The sequence below is a fragment of the Cuculus canorus genome, chromosome 9, assembly GCF_017976375.1.
Source record: "Cuculus canorus isolate bCucCan1 chromosome 9, bCucCan1.pri, whole genome shotgun sequence".
Taxonomy (NCBI): domain Eukaryota; kingdom Metazoa; phylum Chordata; class Aves; order Cuculiformes; family Cuculidae; genus Cuculus; species Cuculus canorus.
In genome coordinates, this window is record NC_071409.1 from 18,804,258 (window position 1) to 18,820,190 (window position 15,933).

A 15,933-nucleotide genomic window follows, 5' to 3' on the forward strand; every position below is an offset into this window, starting at 1 on the left:
TGAAACATTGCTTTTCATTTTTTGGTTATTGGACTTTTCTTAAAACAGTTTTAGATCCAAATGCTGTACTTAGTAAGACTAGTTTAACTTTTGAACTAAAATTATTACAACAGATTGTACAGATCTGTATCTTCGAAAAATCAATATTATATGTGCATGGTTGGAATTGAGCTGCAATTTATGAAACTCCTGGCCATTAGTTTTACAAGAAGGTATTAAAATAAAAAATAGCTTCATAGCCAGTATATGATCTTTACTTATTAAATAGAAATATAATTTCCTCTGTAGGAAAGTACATCTTTTTTTATTGCTTTGGCTTTATGGGTAGATTGCTACAGATGCTACCCAGCCGCTGGCCCAAGGAACTGCTGGTGGATAGGGTGATCACTCCTGCTGGTTGCATAGATATCACCTGCATTATGTTAACACATGGGCTTGAATCTATTTTGCTGGACTCAAATAAAAATGAAAAGAATTATACCTGAACTCCTAACTTCTAAAGGCAAAACTGACCAGTAGAAGTCCAAGCTTATTTGCCTCTGTTCCTTCTCGCTATGCAAGTGGGAATACTTTTATCTGCCACATGGCTCAGCCAGAAAGCCCTATTCAGTCCTAAAGCAACGACCTTCCTTCAGTAGGAATGCACTCAAGAAGGTGGAGTTCGCTTCCCTCAACTATGTGTGTGGACTAAACTCTTTCAATGTCGTTAAGAGTGGGACTGAGAATTAACTGCTTTTATAACACAACTGAAAGAAAATCTGGTTTCAGGCTCACAGAGGTGAAACATGGAGATGGACAGTTTTCCCTGCTCATAATCATTGCTTAACTTCTGCTTTTGCTTCTCAAAGGTGCCAAAGAGATCATAAACCCAAACTCTCTGATCTTATTCCAAGACAATCTCTTCCCTTGAACACACTGAACTGAGAACAGAAAGTTAGTTTAACCATCCTCACAGTTTGTGATACAGGATTTTCAGTTCACAGTTCTCTGTAAGACACTTCGACTGTTTTTATGATTCTTGCTTAAGGCCAATCACCTATTTTTAGTCTGATATTATTTGTTCTAATCTCACCTGTTTTAATTCTTCAGTATCTCAGCAAACTGGCAGGGTTTTTTTTTTACTGTTATTGACCACATTTGTAATAAAAACAGATCAATAAACAACGTGTTCTTCCTGGGATTTTCTAATACCTTTGCTTATATTACTTTTTTTGACTCATTTTTTTTTCTTTTAAAGTATTCACTAGTTTTATCTCACAACTGTTAAACTTTATGAAATTTCTTCATGTTTTCCAATTGTATTTGAAAAGGGAGTCTTTATTCATGCTAATTTTATAATCCTTCATCTTAGGAGATCTGTTAGAAAGATTGTACTTTTTCAGCTATATCTGATTTAAACATCTGCAGATCAACATATTCAGAGATAGAATAAAAAATCCACAGGTTGAGCAAATTACAGTTTCATACGCTGAAGTATGTTACAAAAGCATCTTTGAGATCTTTCTTGCAGAGATTACATCAAGTTTCTCATATACAACCATAGCTATGAAACAATTCAGAACAAGAATTTCAAATAAAGATCATCTGTCACTGGAATCAGATTTTCACAGCACATCTGCAATGAAGGCAACAAAGGTTAGGGCTTTTGCAACAGGCTCATCGCAAGGGGGTTGGAACTAGATGATCTTTAAGGTGCCTTCCAACCCAAGCTATTCTATGATATATTTTACTATAGTACACCAAAGGAAATTATAAGTACAGTCTAAAAATTAATATAAACAAATAAACACCCACCTTAGCAGCTCTATTTTCCCAGGCATTTCTGCAAGTTGTTTGCAAAACCAATTAATACATTCATAGTACTCAAGCACCTATTTCTATGTCTTGTTAAAAAGCACTTAAGCAGATACTTAAATTCCACTGCCTACCTCATGTTCAGTCATATGTAAATTGAATTATGTTAAATTAAAAACAAACAAACAAAAAAAAAAAAGAAAAAAAAAAGGGTCACTGCATTATTGTTGGTAAAAACTCAGTTTTTTAAGAGGCACACTCTGGAGAAAGGATTGTCTGATTTGACATCTCTCTCAAAAGATCTGAAAACAGAAAAGAGCTAATACAACAGACAAGATACTTCTAGGATACCCAAAGGAACTATCCCTCTAGAACGTTAGTATCTTATTTAAAGAAAAATTCATCTTCCATGCACAGCCACCAAATTCAGTACATGCATACCAAGAATAAAGATTGAACAGCAAAATAAGACAACTGTCATGAAGATCTTTGCTGAGACACAGCACTTGGTAACCAGCTAGAGATGCAGTCAAATTACAAATCTCAACACAACCAAAATAAGGCACTGTAAATGAAAGCAGTGTTATAGTCAATGCAACTTCTTTCCAAGCCAGGTAAGCCCCATTAACACAGGCACTCACATGGCTTCAGTATATAGTACAGTAATGCAATACATAACAATAGAAAATTGTTGGTCACAGCCAGTAGCTGAAATTCCAGCAAACCCCAAATATGTGCTAAATTTCAATTTCACAAATCTAGCATCAGCTTTGAAATATGCCTCAGTCTTTGTCTACTCTGTCAGAAAAATGACCAGATTCTGCAAATTAATGCTGAATCCAGGTGAGGGGATGAAGCAGTTGCTCAGTTATTGTAGGTACCATTTTTGACCTATCGTATTTCATTCTCTCACATATAAAATCGGGATTAAACAATGCTTCCTCTCATTCTTGCCTCATTTCTTTTTGCTTAGTTAGATTGCAGTCATTTAGAGTAAAAAAATGTCTTCCATATGACAGACACACCACATCAATCTTGGGTTTCTATCATAAGATTTTAAATTATACTTTGTGTATGAACCCTTCTTCTATTTTGAAGTAGTTATTAGCAGGAAAATATCAGGGGGGTTACGGAATGGCTCTTTTTTAATACCTGACTGGACCAATGATGTTGTATTGGCCAGCCCAGCTGGTTCATCAAATTTTTACCAAGAGTTCTGCAGTTTCAACTTATTTTTATTACCTAGTCTTTATCCATCAGAGTTCAAGTATAAAGTGCAAGAGTCCTTGAGGATACTTGTTTTTTAGGAACAAAGAACTACTGAAAATTTCCAAGCATATCTACCCTAACCAGGCGAAAGCAGATAGAGAATATGCTGTCTGGCCAAACACAGTATGACTGTCTGTCAGAACACCTCACGTCTTTAGCAGCCAGGTCACCTCTTTCACATCTAATGCTCAGAAAATCTCCAGACAGGTTTTTTTTGCTTTAATGCTGTTATTTCTGCGTTCACCACAACTCAATAGAGTATCCCCAAATTTACTGTGCCAGTTTATATCACCAGATTTGCTCTTCTTTTATTGCTGCTGACAATAGCTACAGAAAAAAATACACATTGTCAGAAGGGAGTTTTCAGCAGGTTTATATTTACCCTCTGTTTGAACTGGATTACATGTTCTTTCATGCAAGAAGGCTGAAGGTAAAACAAAAACTCTCACTTGTGTGCTTAAGAGAATATGGGCTACATCAAACTATTTCTGTCAAATATGCCTGTGCTGCTTTGCAGCAAAATTCAGACAAGTTTGGTTTAGTGTGAATTCAGCCAGACTATCACCATAGACAATACAGTTCTACCATTAAGCCATAAATACCAGTAAGATGGTCAGAAACAGTATATGAGAAGCTGATTGGTAGAGCAAATCAAGATTTTAAGTTACGGAGAGACTATCTGGTGATTCATGCACTATGCTGCACCTATGCTGCTACATCACCTTATGGCAGATGAGAACTGCTGAAACACCATGAATTGCTGCCAGCTGTGGGATGGCAAAGAGAAAAATTGAGAGATGCTTCAAGTCATTCTGCAGTTTCCAACCATACGGGTTCTTTTATGTGAGACAGAGCATCCAAAAGATATTGCAGACAATCCTGATGTCTTCAGAACAAGGTCAAACGCCAAATCTAAACATTCCGTATCAACAGCAGATTGTCTCAAATATGGATATTAATCAGGTCCTCCAGCTTGGTTCTCACTTCATACACTAAGAACTGTGCTTCTGTTATTTTAACTTCATTCAGCATCTCTGTCACCTACCCCAGTCTATATTCCTGCTTCTTGGCTGGAGGCTTAGATAACTTGTTTTTGAAAGTGCAAAATCATAACATAATTTGTCTTCAAAAATAAATGAGAGTACTGTTGGCTTGTGCCGAACCGGTGTCTTTGGAGGCATGGTGATGATGAAGAGACTGAGAAATGATGTGGAAGTTTGACATACGAGATTGAAGACAGGAATTTTAAAAATTGCATCAAAAAGAATACATCACTGAAGAAAGTTAAGTGGAGAAATTACCTGTGAAAATCGACACTCCAAAGTGCCACAATTTCAGGATGGAAATCTTGACATACAGCAAAACTTTCCAGTTAGCACACCACCACACAGTGATGCAGGGGACGGTGCCATGTGTTTGCCTAGGCCTTCCAAGTATAAAAGGTTTTCTGGGCTTGGGTCGGATATACTACATACTCGCGTGTATAAAACATTTGCTTTCTGGATATTTCAGATTTGTTCTGTGTGCACCACACAACCACTTTAATACTTTCAGTGCCATAACTCTGACTGGAGTAATATCCTGCCTCTGCTGTGTGGAAATCTTAAGCAATTCTGCCAAATTCTCTCATTCTACGCAGCGGAAATTTCTAAATGAAAAAGGAAGATATATGAATGGAAATCCAGCTGTACAGCTGCTTTGATGCAAAGGCCACTGGGATGCCTAAGTACAATGCCACACAGCTATTTCCAGAACAATCTGGTACCAACAAGGGCATGTTGTAGTGGAACAACGCATGAGTGTGAATGCACTCTGCTGAAATTGCTATGCCAATAATAATATGCTGGCAGAAATGTTTCTGGTAAACCTATGCAACATAGACGTGCTGCACATGGTTTGTGAAAGTGTTCCCATTTGATATTATAAGGACTGCATCCCTGCCAAACCTACAACAGATGCTTCAATCTGCAAAGAAATCTCAATCTGTTGACTACAACGAGATTTTGTTTTGAATTTGAACTCCAGCAGGAAACAGCATTAATACCGTTCTTTACTTATTTAAAACATGCACTCTCAGTCTTTGGAATTGTAAGGGTTTGCCAACTTCATATTAATTTAGATATGTTGCATTATCTTGTGTTTTATAGTGTAATATTTCAATAATTTCTGGAAATCCTATATATCAGTTTTACATATCTCTATGTATCTATAACTATATATATCTCCATAGTTATTTTTGAGTTTTGCAGTATGGAAGAATACAAAAAAGGGCTCATTTGCAGATACCATGCAGGAAGATAAAAATATTTAGCAGAGTTAGCATGCAGCAAACCACAGCTTCTGATTTTTAGGGTGATTACAGAAAAAGGAACTACCAAAGTCATGGATATCACTGCATTGCCAAAATGAATGGGTATTCCCTATGCTCCTATTAGAGAATTAATGGGACTAGACAATGAGTAAATCAGAATATATATCCCTCCCATGCTTGAAAGGAAGAGAACAGCATGATCCTGTTAGAGAATTCCTCAAATCAACATTTCTGTGCTGTATCTTATCTGCGGTTGAAATGTGAATATCATTTATCGAGAGTCCTGCAAGTCCAGTACTTTTCATTCCATTCACTTCAAGACAAGAATCTCCTGTCATATTCTTGGAAGTGTTTATATTTTTTTATAATATGGAAATACTACAGTATGTTACAGAAAAAAACACTTATTTTCCCTAGAAATAGAAGCACTCCTCCTTATTGCTGTTTTATTTAATGTTTATAAGTTAATTGCATTACAGTAGTTAGTTCTACTTTATGCAGCTCCATAATTGAAGTGTAGAATAATCAGGATCACTAATAATTTTCTCAAGAGTTATCTGTCAGCACCCATAACTCATCATAAAACCAATTATGTCACTTCTGGCATACCTTTCAACACTTTGGTGCCTGCCAAAGAAAAATCAATAAAAGATTATTATTATTCCCTGGCTGGTGCTGGATAAGTGGCTCCAGTGGCACTCCCTGTTGGGGGGCTGCCATTAAAGCTTTTAGAACTGCATGATCCAAGACTTATGAGGCTACTCTGGTGACCATACCTCATAACACAAAAGTATTTTCAAACTTGTTAACAACTGCAATTGACTGGTTACCATGAAACATTGCGCTCAGTGACACTGATGAAACTTATCGAAAAACAGCACGTAATTTTCTGAGTATGCATTTGATAACAACGGAGTTTCACCTGACTACTTCGGGTCTGATGGGAAAATCAATTCTCTGCTACACAGGCACACATCTCTCCATTTTAATACTCGATATATGTATTATAAAACACACTTGAAATTAAAAGGTCTGCAAATCTCACTTAAGATACCACTCCATTTTTTACCGCAGCACTCTGCTGTAAAGAATATCTTCGTTCTTCACCACTAGGAAGCCTACATATTTCTTTTTCTTCTGTGAATCTTTCAGATCAGTCTGGGCCTTTGCAGCAACGTACCCTAAATCCACCTCTGAAGTGCCAAAATCTAATAAACTGATCTGGCAAGTCTTCTGACAAATTAGATCCTCTAAGCACTCAGATTACAGATCTATCTCCTTAATAGCTGCACATTTCTCATTCGTTCTGCAGTCTCCTCCTTTTCAAAGTGTTCATGAAATTAAGGTAACTACTCTCTGCACAGAGCACAAGCTCTGTCACAGAACTGCAAAAACACAGAGGTAACGTATTATTAGGCAGGAATGACTGACCTATGAGGACAGTTCAAACTGGTCACTACACTCGGACACAATATATTTTACAAAGGAAAGCAGCTGGTATCAAAAAGTAAATAGAGCATGTTTGGTTTATATTTCTCATACAAAAGGAATAAAAAACCAAGATAAACAAGTAGCAAGTTTAAGGTAAAGTGTGGGGGATTAAATTGTGGGAAATGTTGCTATGGGACGCTATGGAAGTCAGAATGCAAATTAATTTTAAAAGGTCATCGATAACTACACACATAACGGAGCTGGAAATTGGTGTAGAGGTATGATTATAAGCCTAAGAAATATTGTGTTGCCACTTGACAGTAAGTTGGAAAGCAGTGTGCTATGATTCCGATTGTATGTATTTATTGCCTAAGAATCCACTACTTGTTTCTACCAGTGGTAGATTTCTATAGCAAATGGAATTTTGCTCTTATCTTGTGAGGCTGTTCCTACTCTGGAGATTAAAAGTCAACCAAGAAGTAACAAACTTTTTCTGAAATCAATCGGCTTGAATAAATTGGCTGCCCATATCTAATACTCTTGAACACACAAAAAAGATCCAAACCAGGTAAAACCCTCCTTTTACTATAAAAATATCAATGTACAAGAAATGTGGCAATAAATATTTCTTAGCACTTGGTTTTTCCAGATATTTCATTTTTTTCCCCTCCAGATATCTGAACTCTGCAACATCTTCACTGCCAGGTTTGAATGAATAAATCTCGATTTAGTAAAGTAAATATTCCTTTTACAATAATCACTATCTAGCACCTGTATGCCTTCTCACATTGAATTCAGCATTTTCTATTTCCAAATCTCAATTTGATATGATAAAGTAAAGCATAGCTTCAGGAAATATACACCAACTGTGTCTCAAAATCACTAACTACTGTGCATGTTCCAATTGATGCAGCGTCACTCAGATCAGGTCTCAGCTGGTCGCTAAAGGAACTGAGACAGTAATTTTCAACCCAAAGTCTCTCACATGAGCAGCTGTAAAATACATGCTCCTCCATATGGGAAATGGATTTTTTCAGTGCTATGAAACTTAATTTTTTGCCTTTTAAACAGATTTTTATTTGGCCATTATGATTTGCCAAAGGAAACAAAATAGAAGGATTATTAAAGGAAGCAAAAATCATTGCTAAAATTGAATTATTTAATGAACACGGGTACTATACTCAAATTAACAACCATTGAAAGAGAAGGAATTCCATTAATATATGAACACAGCATATTATTTCCTGTACCTAGGCCTTAGCTTGTACCAGGCTTCTAAAGATTACAAAATCTTCAGTTAGATATGCTGAATGTTGCCTGACATCAGATCACAATAATCTATCAATTACAGACCTATAATATTTTTTATTTATTTTCCAGGATTTATATCTTCAAAAATTCACAGGTGTTTCCTCAACTTCCTTAAATTTCAACTTCTATAATCTACTAACATGGAAAACTTGATAAATGACAATGATTTACAAAGAATTCAAAGCCATTAACAGCTCATTACCAGTGTTATGTACTACTACAGTCCTGTAAAAAGGATTTGAATATTTTATAGTTAGATAAATAGTAGTAAAACAACCGGATACGTATGATATGCAGGCAGGATTATTGCATTTTCATAATGTGAAAAATTTTAAGAATAACATTAAGTTTGGTCTCGAAGAACAAAAAGTTACAGTTTCAAACATTTTTAAAACCCACTTTTGAGAAAAAAGCCAATAAAATTATTAAATGTTGAATTTACTATAATTGAATATTTAAATTATTTTAACCTAAACCCCAGTTTTGTGTGAAGTCTTTTGAAACTGAAAGTTAAAATTTCTAAAGCAGTTATCATAGCGGCTGTACCTGCAATTGCAATGGAGCATACACAGTTGGCATGTACCTGTTGCGTGGCATTAACTTCCGACTGGGGAGCATAAATTCTAACTCAGCGCTAACTTTTCATTACAGATTTTTTTTTCAAATATGATTAATTTAACGTAAAGCTAGAGAGGTCTAATCTTTTGAAGATATAACCCATTTGTTCAGAGTACTACAATGAAAATACAAAGATTTCAGGTTAAGGAACATTATTAAGAGTGCTTAGTTAATTGAATAACTTGTAGCATTTCCTTTAAGTCCCACATCCAAGTAATATTTTTACTTTAAAGACTTCAGTAATAAGCTAAGACTTTATCACTCAAACTGTGAAGTTTCCAATGTGTTCAGAGAATTGCATCAGAATTTCTATATACTCATAATACAATTTGCTTTCGCAACTTAGAAGTCCAACTGAAAAGTGTTTTTTCTTTTAGCTTGCTTATAAAAGTCAACAAAACTTTTATTTTAAAAGATACAAGATAAGGTTTCTGTATTTTTATCCACTTGTCTCTTTTACTCAAATAAAAGCATCTTATTTATTTTTAACCATACTAGCTCAAAGACAACCATCAGACATATACAGCAACTGATAAATGCAAAAAATATTTCCAATAATCCATTTTTTACTAGAACCAAAATAATGCAGAGCAGCAAGCATCACATATCAGTTTTGTGCACATTATAATACATAGAATTCTGTTAGCACTTATCCATTGACCATGGATAACTGAAACGTAAACAACAGAAGAAATTTTATAAATTTTTACTGTTTCAGCTATTCAGGAACTACTTAAAGTTCAATTATGCTGAGCTAAAGATGACAAAATCACCAGCTGAGGGTCTCAGTCCACTGCTGCATATGTTTTCCATCTTTATAAAAGCATCCTGGGCTACAGTGTGGAAAGCCAAGTGGAAGTCTAGTCATATCCTAGTGCAAGCTTCATCAAGTTTTATCAAACAAAATTGTAATGCTCAATGAAGCTACAAAAGATAATCTGTAACGATTTAAACAGTATCAAAATATTTCAAGTCAACTATCTAATAAATATTTTTCTGTTAGTCAACATTATAGAGAAAATGCTAAAACTGCTACAATACAGATTATTCAGATTACACATGGCTCATCACACACTAATTACTAATAAAAAAATAATTATGCAGTAAATAGCCACATGCCTACTACCTTTCATCTTTGGAGAGATATTTGGTGAATCTTTTCAATCACTTTGGCACCAAAGATCGCTTTAAACCCACCAATTGCATTACAAGGGCTTTAGAGAAGACTCTTGTGTTTGTACCTTAAGTGTCAGAGTATGCCAAACTTCAAAACCGTGTCTAGGAATATATTCTTCTTTGAAAAAAAATAATATCCAAGCAAACAAAAAAACCACCTCTAAAACTCCTAAGATCAGTCATGGTCTATTTTGCCAAAGATGCTGATCCGCCTACATGCTAAATCTGCACATTGCTGATCTTTGTGAATTTATTTTTGTTGTTGCCAAAAGAAATGTTTCAACAGCAGCTGCTTTTTCAGAAGAAGCACCTCTGAATAAACAAAGAAATCTGTTTGTGAGGTTTACACAGCTCTGGTTTATAAGAAATCTATTATAATAATAGAAAGTGTATGAATCAATGAAGTTGGACTAATTTGTAATTATCTCTCTTTGTAGAAATAGAGCTTGCTGAGCGGACAGGGTGGAGAAAAAGCACTTCAGGGCAAGGAGTGACTTATATTAAGAAATAACATGGAGGGAGTATTACATAGAATCAACCAGAGGGGAGTCAGAACACAAACTTTGAGAGCATCTCACTCTCAAGAACCATGGGATGACCACTCCTTCCTCTCATGTAAGCAGAGTGATAGCTCATAAAACCAAGTATCTGTGCATGTGAATGTCCCCTCATAGAACCCTCTTCACTGACAAAATTGATAGCAACAAACTCGCTACTTCCTGCCATCTACTGAGGCCCAATGTCCTGCACTCATGCCAATAAGTTTAAAAAGAACCATGCAAAATACAGCCGAGCCACATAAAAGGAAGGATTTGCACATAAAAGCATCCTGATCACATAAGTTAACCAACGTGACAGTAAAGAATATTCCAAAGGTAAATTTCAGTGAAAAAAACTCCACATCTTTAAATCACATTCAAAATATTCATAGGAAAAATAGATCATCTTTTGAAATTATTATCAATTTTAAATCTGGCAATGTGAAAAAAAACTATGATTAAAAGAGATTTCCATTTCTGTTACCTTTGCAATGGTCTCGTGCAGGCGGAAGGAGGGATCCAGCTCTTCAGTTTTTCTTGTATGTACAGGAAAAAGAGCTTCAGAGAGAAAGTTAGAATTCTGTGAGAAAGAAATAAGAAGCTTTTTAGGATTCCACATTGATTTCCTCCTTCAAACATTTATTGGATTTTTTCAGAGATTGAAAAACCCTTCAAATTGTTCTTAAGTTTTGACAATTACTAAACTTATTCCACTGATCTAATTAACTGATTCCAAGTCCCTGAAAGAGGCAAAACCCCCTAAGTCTTCTGACTTTATTTCTGGAATGGCAGCTGTCTTCGTAATTATGCTTCCCAAAGCAGCTAAAAATTTTGCCTTGAGGGAAAAAAATGTATCCACACAGATTTCATTCTGAGCTATGCAGCAATCAGTCATAAATACATTATGATTTAGTATTCAGAAGAAATGTAAACACAACAATCAAAGAATATACTTTTATCTTGTGCAGCCATCCTACTTCTGCATAGAGTAATACCATCTACGTAATACGGGGTTTTGGTCAACTCCTTAGAATTATATCCTTCAGGTTGACAACTCTTTTAAACACCAGACAATCTTAATATGTTATTTGTACAAGATTTTTGCCTCTTCTTGTACTGTTAGAAAGCAAGAAGTTCGGTTGTATATTTGCCGTCACAAAGGAGCAACAACCTGATACTCAGGTGCGGACTGAGAAAAAAGCAAAACAGTACAAAGTAAACCCCCAGGCTTCAAAGGAATACAGATACCTAAAATGAGAACGATTTTAAAACTTGCGCTGCTCCTCATAGAAAAGCAAGGAACTCAGTGCCCATCTAATCCCTACGTGGGAGAAAAATAGCTCCAGATATGCACCTTGATGGACAGAGATGCTCAACTTGGTGAATATACTTTACATACAGTCACTGTTCACCAACAGCAATCAGTTCAGTAAAATAGACCACAGAAACTATGGCTAAAGTTATTTCAGAGATCAGCAGGAGGATGTGACAGTGCATCAGTATAATGCCATTCTAAAAAGTACTAGCTGTGAGCAGTTCTTTTAAATATACTCTTCAAAGTGAACTCTGATGCACATATAACCAAATTTACCTACATCCAGCAGAGGAACAAAAATCCATCTCAAGCACTCTGCCAGACTCTGGTCAACTCTAGGCAAGGAAGATAAGCATCGTAATACTTTGTATCTCCTTTTGGAAGGCCTAAATCTTTCCTAGTGCACACCTCTTATTCTGGGTTTTGATTTTAATTTTGGATGCCAGCACCTCCATATATCATTTTGTTTAGCTAGAATATCCCAAGGTCTATTGTATTCCACATTTAGTGCATAATGCACTGTGTGCCACATAGAATCCCATACGGGCTTACCAGAGGCATCGACTGGGGAATGCAGGGGGACTAAAGCCTCTCATTAACACACTTCCCTGTAGCATGTCTTTGCATCTGAGTACTGGGAAACTAGTCTCGTCCTTTGTTTGAGAGCCCTGGCAGAATCTCTAGGCAAGTGTCCAGTTTCAGATTAAGTTAGGCTACTCATAGAACTAACATTTGGCACGTGTCTTTTAATGTCACTGTTTTTTTTCTGGACAGGAACAGTGATAAAAACATTAAGATGTATCCATTAAGAATGGTTAAGAAGAGGAGCATGACTCCTGAAATAAATATATTTTGCCAGATTCATAATCATAATATTTTATAAATGCTAGTTTTGGAGCTTTATATAGGACCCAATATGAGAGTACCCCAATTCTGATTGCAAATTTTATATTTTATGAATTTACATATCAAATAGTAGCAGCAACAATAAAAAGCTGACCATATCACTTGCTCAGAAATGCCAAAATCATCACGAGATTATAATAAGATTACATTTCCGTGAAAATAATTTTGAAAAACACATAGTCTTTTCAGACTGAATTCCAAAAAACAGTCACAGAAGCCCATGGTCCTGTATTTAAAATGAATAATTTCTCTGGTTTAGATTATTTCCCAGACTGTGAGGCAATACTGACAATGCTCTGGAAGCACGCCCTTTTCGAATACCAGCCACCTGTATCTACTAGTCTAATACTTCTCCAGTTTCCTCCTCTTGATATATACTGATCATCAATAGCTCCTCTCCTTGTACTCCAAAAACTTGATATTCTGTACTCACAAGAAGTGAAGCGCCTTCTTAGGGACATTAAACCTCGTAATGATTCCCAACACGTTCTTCAATAGTCACAAAGTTATCTGCATCCAGAGATTGCATGCTGAACAGTGGTCAAATAAAGCTTTGGTTAAAAAACACAAAAACTGATCTGAGTTTTAACAGGATTGATTTGTAAGCTTGGCACTCTAGTACCTTTTCACTTGCTAAAACCCCTCTGTAGGGTTTATTGTTTTAAACACCAGGAAGTGAGCAAATGGGAGAGACAAACAATTTAAAAGCTTTTAGAAACACAGAAAAAACCCTACCCTCTTCCTCAAAATAAACAATATAAAGTATGTTACTGATGGACCCCCGGGGACAAACTGGTGGTATCTGATATACGCCTGCTGAATCAGAATGACATTCGTACCACAAAATGCAGTACATCACATGGATCCAAGAGCTAGTTCGTAATTGGGCATAGCACCGTTAGCTCTCTTCCCAAACAAGTGAGGGACATAAATGTATTACAGTCGTATTGGTGTGGTTCCCTACAGATGCTCAATCCACCTCCTGAGCTAGTACATTCACAGCTCATGTTTCACAGACTTCTTCAAGAAAACTCAGTGAAGAAAAAGTCTCAAAAAAAGTAAGTTATATTGTCATTAGGTTTGCTTGCTAATTTTTTCTAATTAAAAGACATATTAATGTCTCCACAATCAATAGTCTATCAGTATTTCCATACATTTCTAGAGGACTGTTTCTGGTACTAAGCTCCCGCCACTGTCTTAAAACAAAACAAAACAAAAAATAGCACTGGCTGATACAAATTTTTTGTGTTCAGTGATGTATCTGTGTGTTGCATAATTTGTCTCAGAAGTATCATAATAATAAATGAAGTCATTTTTTCCTTCAGAAATCTATTTTTTTTAATCTCTGGGAGAAGCTGCACAAAGTCATTTATTATAAAGATAAAATACATACTTCAAGGTTAATTCATAACACCTATACATCTTTGTTCCAAGTTCGCACACTAATTTACAGAGTCACGTCATTTGACTGAGGGGAGGTTGATGAACATGGTCATTCTGCTACGGTGGTGCTAATGCTGTTCATCATCATTCACATAATTGCAGTCAATAACTTAAAAAGAATTACTTATATTCATTCTTGAGTACTTTACCGAGAGTCAGTGAAGAGAATGATTACTGAATTAGATTTACTACATAAGATCAGAACATCGCTCCATCTAGACAAACATTCTCTTCCTGGAATTTAAAACTTGATGGATCAGACTCCTGAAAACATGGAAACACTGTTTTACTGGCTTTTGTCTCACCCTACTCTAGACACACACCAGCAGAACACAGGTTAGGACTCTAGTCATCCTACATTCACATTCAGTGGTGAGAGATACAAACGCTGCAAGTATATACTCATACACATTCTTTTTATTTAGATGCCTTCATGGAGCAGAAGATCTTGCTCCTCTTACACAGCCTAAACATAAGGAAATACAACATCATAAGAATCACACAAGTGAGGGGTGTGATGGAACCCCAAGTCAGCAAGAGCTGTGATGTGGATCACTTCTGGTATCCTCCTGGAGGCAACCATGTGAAAAGACAAACTTAATTTTTCTTTAAACCTCAGTTTTATGAGAACTGAATTCAGGACAACAGCTCTTATTAAAGCGCATATGTACAACAAAACAAAACACAAAAAAAAACCCCGAACACTTTGTAAATAACATTTTGCCTACTGGTTCTTTGCATAAGGAGTTCTTCCTAAGCTCAGCAATCCTTCAGTCACTTTCCATTCTAAAACAAACTCAGCACAGCCCCTGCTAGGATCCCTGGGAGGGTTTTTTTCTACCAGTCTTGTGGTCAGACTATAAATGTGCTCCCTGCTCTTCTCATCAGTCTCTTCTGCATTAAAGGTTTGAAGGTCTCTTTTGTTTTTATTACTGTCCTATTGTCATGCCAGCCCAGTTGCGCTCTCTTTTGTTTGCCACATCTGGAAACTTTACCAGATAACTATGATCCTCCTCTGAAAGCTGCTGAGAAATCAACTCTCCTTCCAAATACTTCCAAAGTAGTCGAGACTACAGCAGCTTGGCAATATAAGCAGGTACCCTTTGTTACTGCCTCAACTGCTGCCTTTTAGAGGAATATATCAGTAAGCAACCGTCAGTAAATTGACCATTTTGTCACCAAGTGGCGCATGCTTATCATAGACCCTGTTCCCTAAGATTTTAAGAAGGAGTCATTCAGAATCAAGCAGGGTAGAGTATTTTTGCATGATTGACCTTTCTGCTTGGAAAACAAAGCTTTTCTAATGGAATGTAATTCGCATGTAATAAATAAAAAAATACTAAAATGTCATACATTTGTATATATTTATAGATTACATATTTATTATTCCCTGTGTGTGCATGGACAGGTAACACTCGCCAACAGCTAATCCAAGATCACCACCTGCAATAAGTTGCTGACATCTGAAGTATCTTGCTCTGCACTTACGAAGAAAAATGTTTAAAATAGCTTTTACTTTTTTTTTTTTTTTTAATAAAAGACAATGCCATAAAGAACTACTAGAAAGGTAAACGTTTTTTGTTTCTCTTGCCTTTTTGTGTTCTTCAAGCACTACGCTCATTGGAGAAAGCCAGGCTAATTCAAAGAGCCCTAAAACCAACTACATCACTCCTTTATGTTTTTCTCCTACAGTAGGCGTTACAGCTACAGTTGCTGCCTTCATACTCTCCCACATTCACCTCCTAAACAAAATTCACCGGCCTTCACTTCTGGTCAGGGACTGGTATAACCCCCACTTTGTACAATGTGCAGTTGAATGC

At 36.1% G+C, this 15,933-nt stretch overlaps 1 protein-coding gene across 12 annotated transcripts in view; it reads right to left on the bottom strand.

Moving 5' to 3' along the window:
* Nucleotides 1-15,933, bottom strand: part of NAALADL2 (N-acetylated alpha-linked acidic dipeptidase like 2) — a 461,442-nt gene that overhangs the window by 57,036 nt on the left and 388,473 nt on the right. For 11 of the 12 annotated variants that reach the window (XM_054074712.1, XM_054074707.1, XM_054074703.1 and 8 more), the window contains one exon: nt 10,934-11,029. The exons of the other annotated variant lie outside the window; for it this stretch is intronic. In XM_054074712.1, the coding sequence (XP_053930687.1) occupies nt 10,934-11,029 (96 nt within the window). The remainder of the gene's footprint in view (nt 1-10,933; nt 11,030-15,933) is intronic. 12 annotated transcript variants of the gene reach the window in all.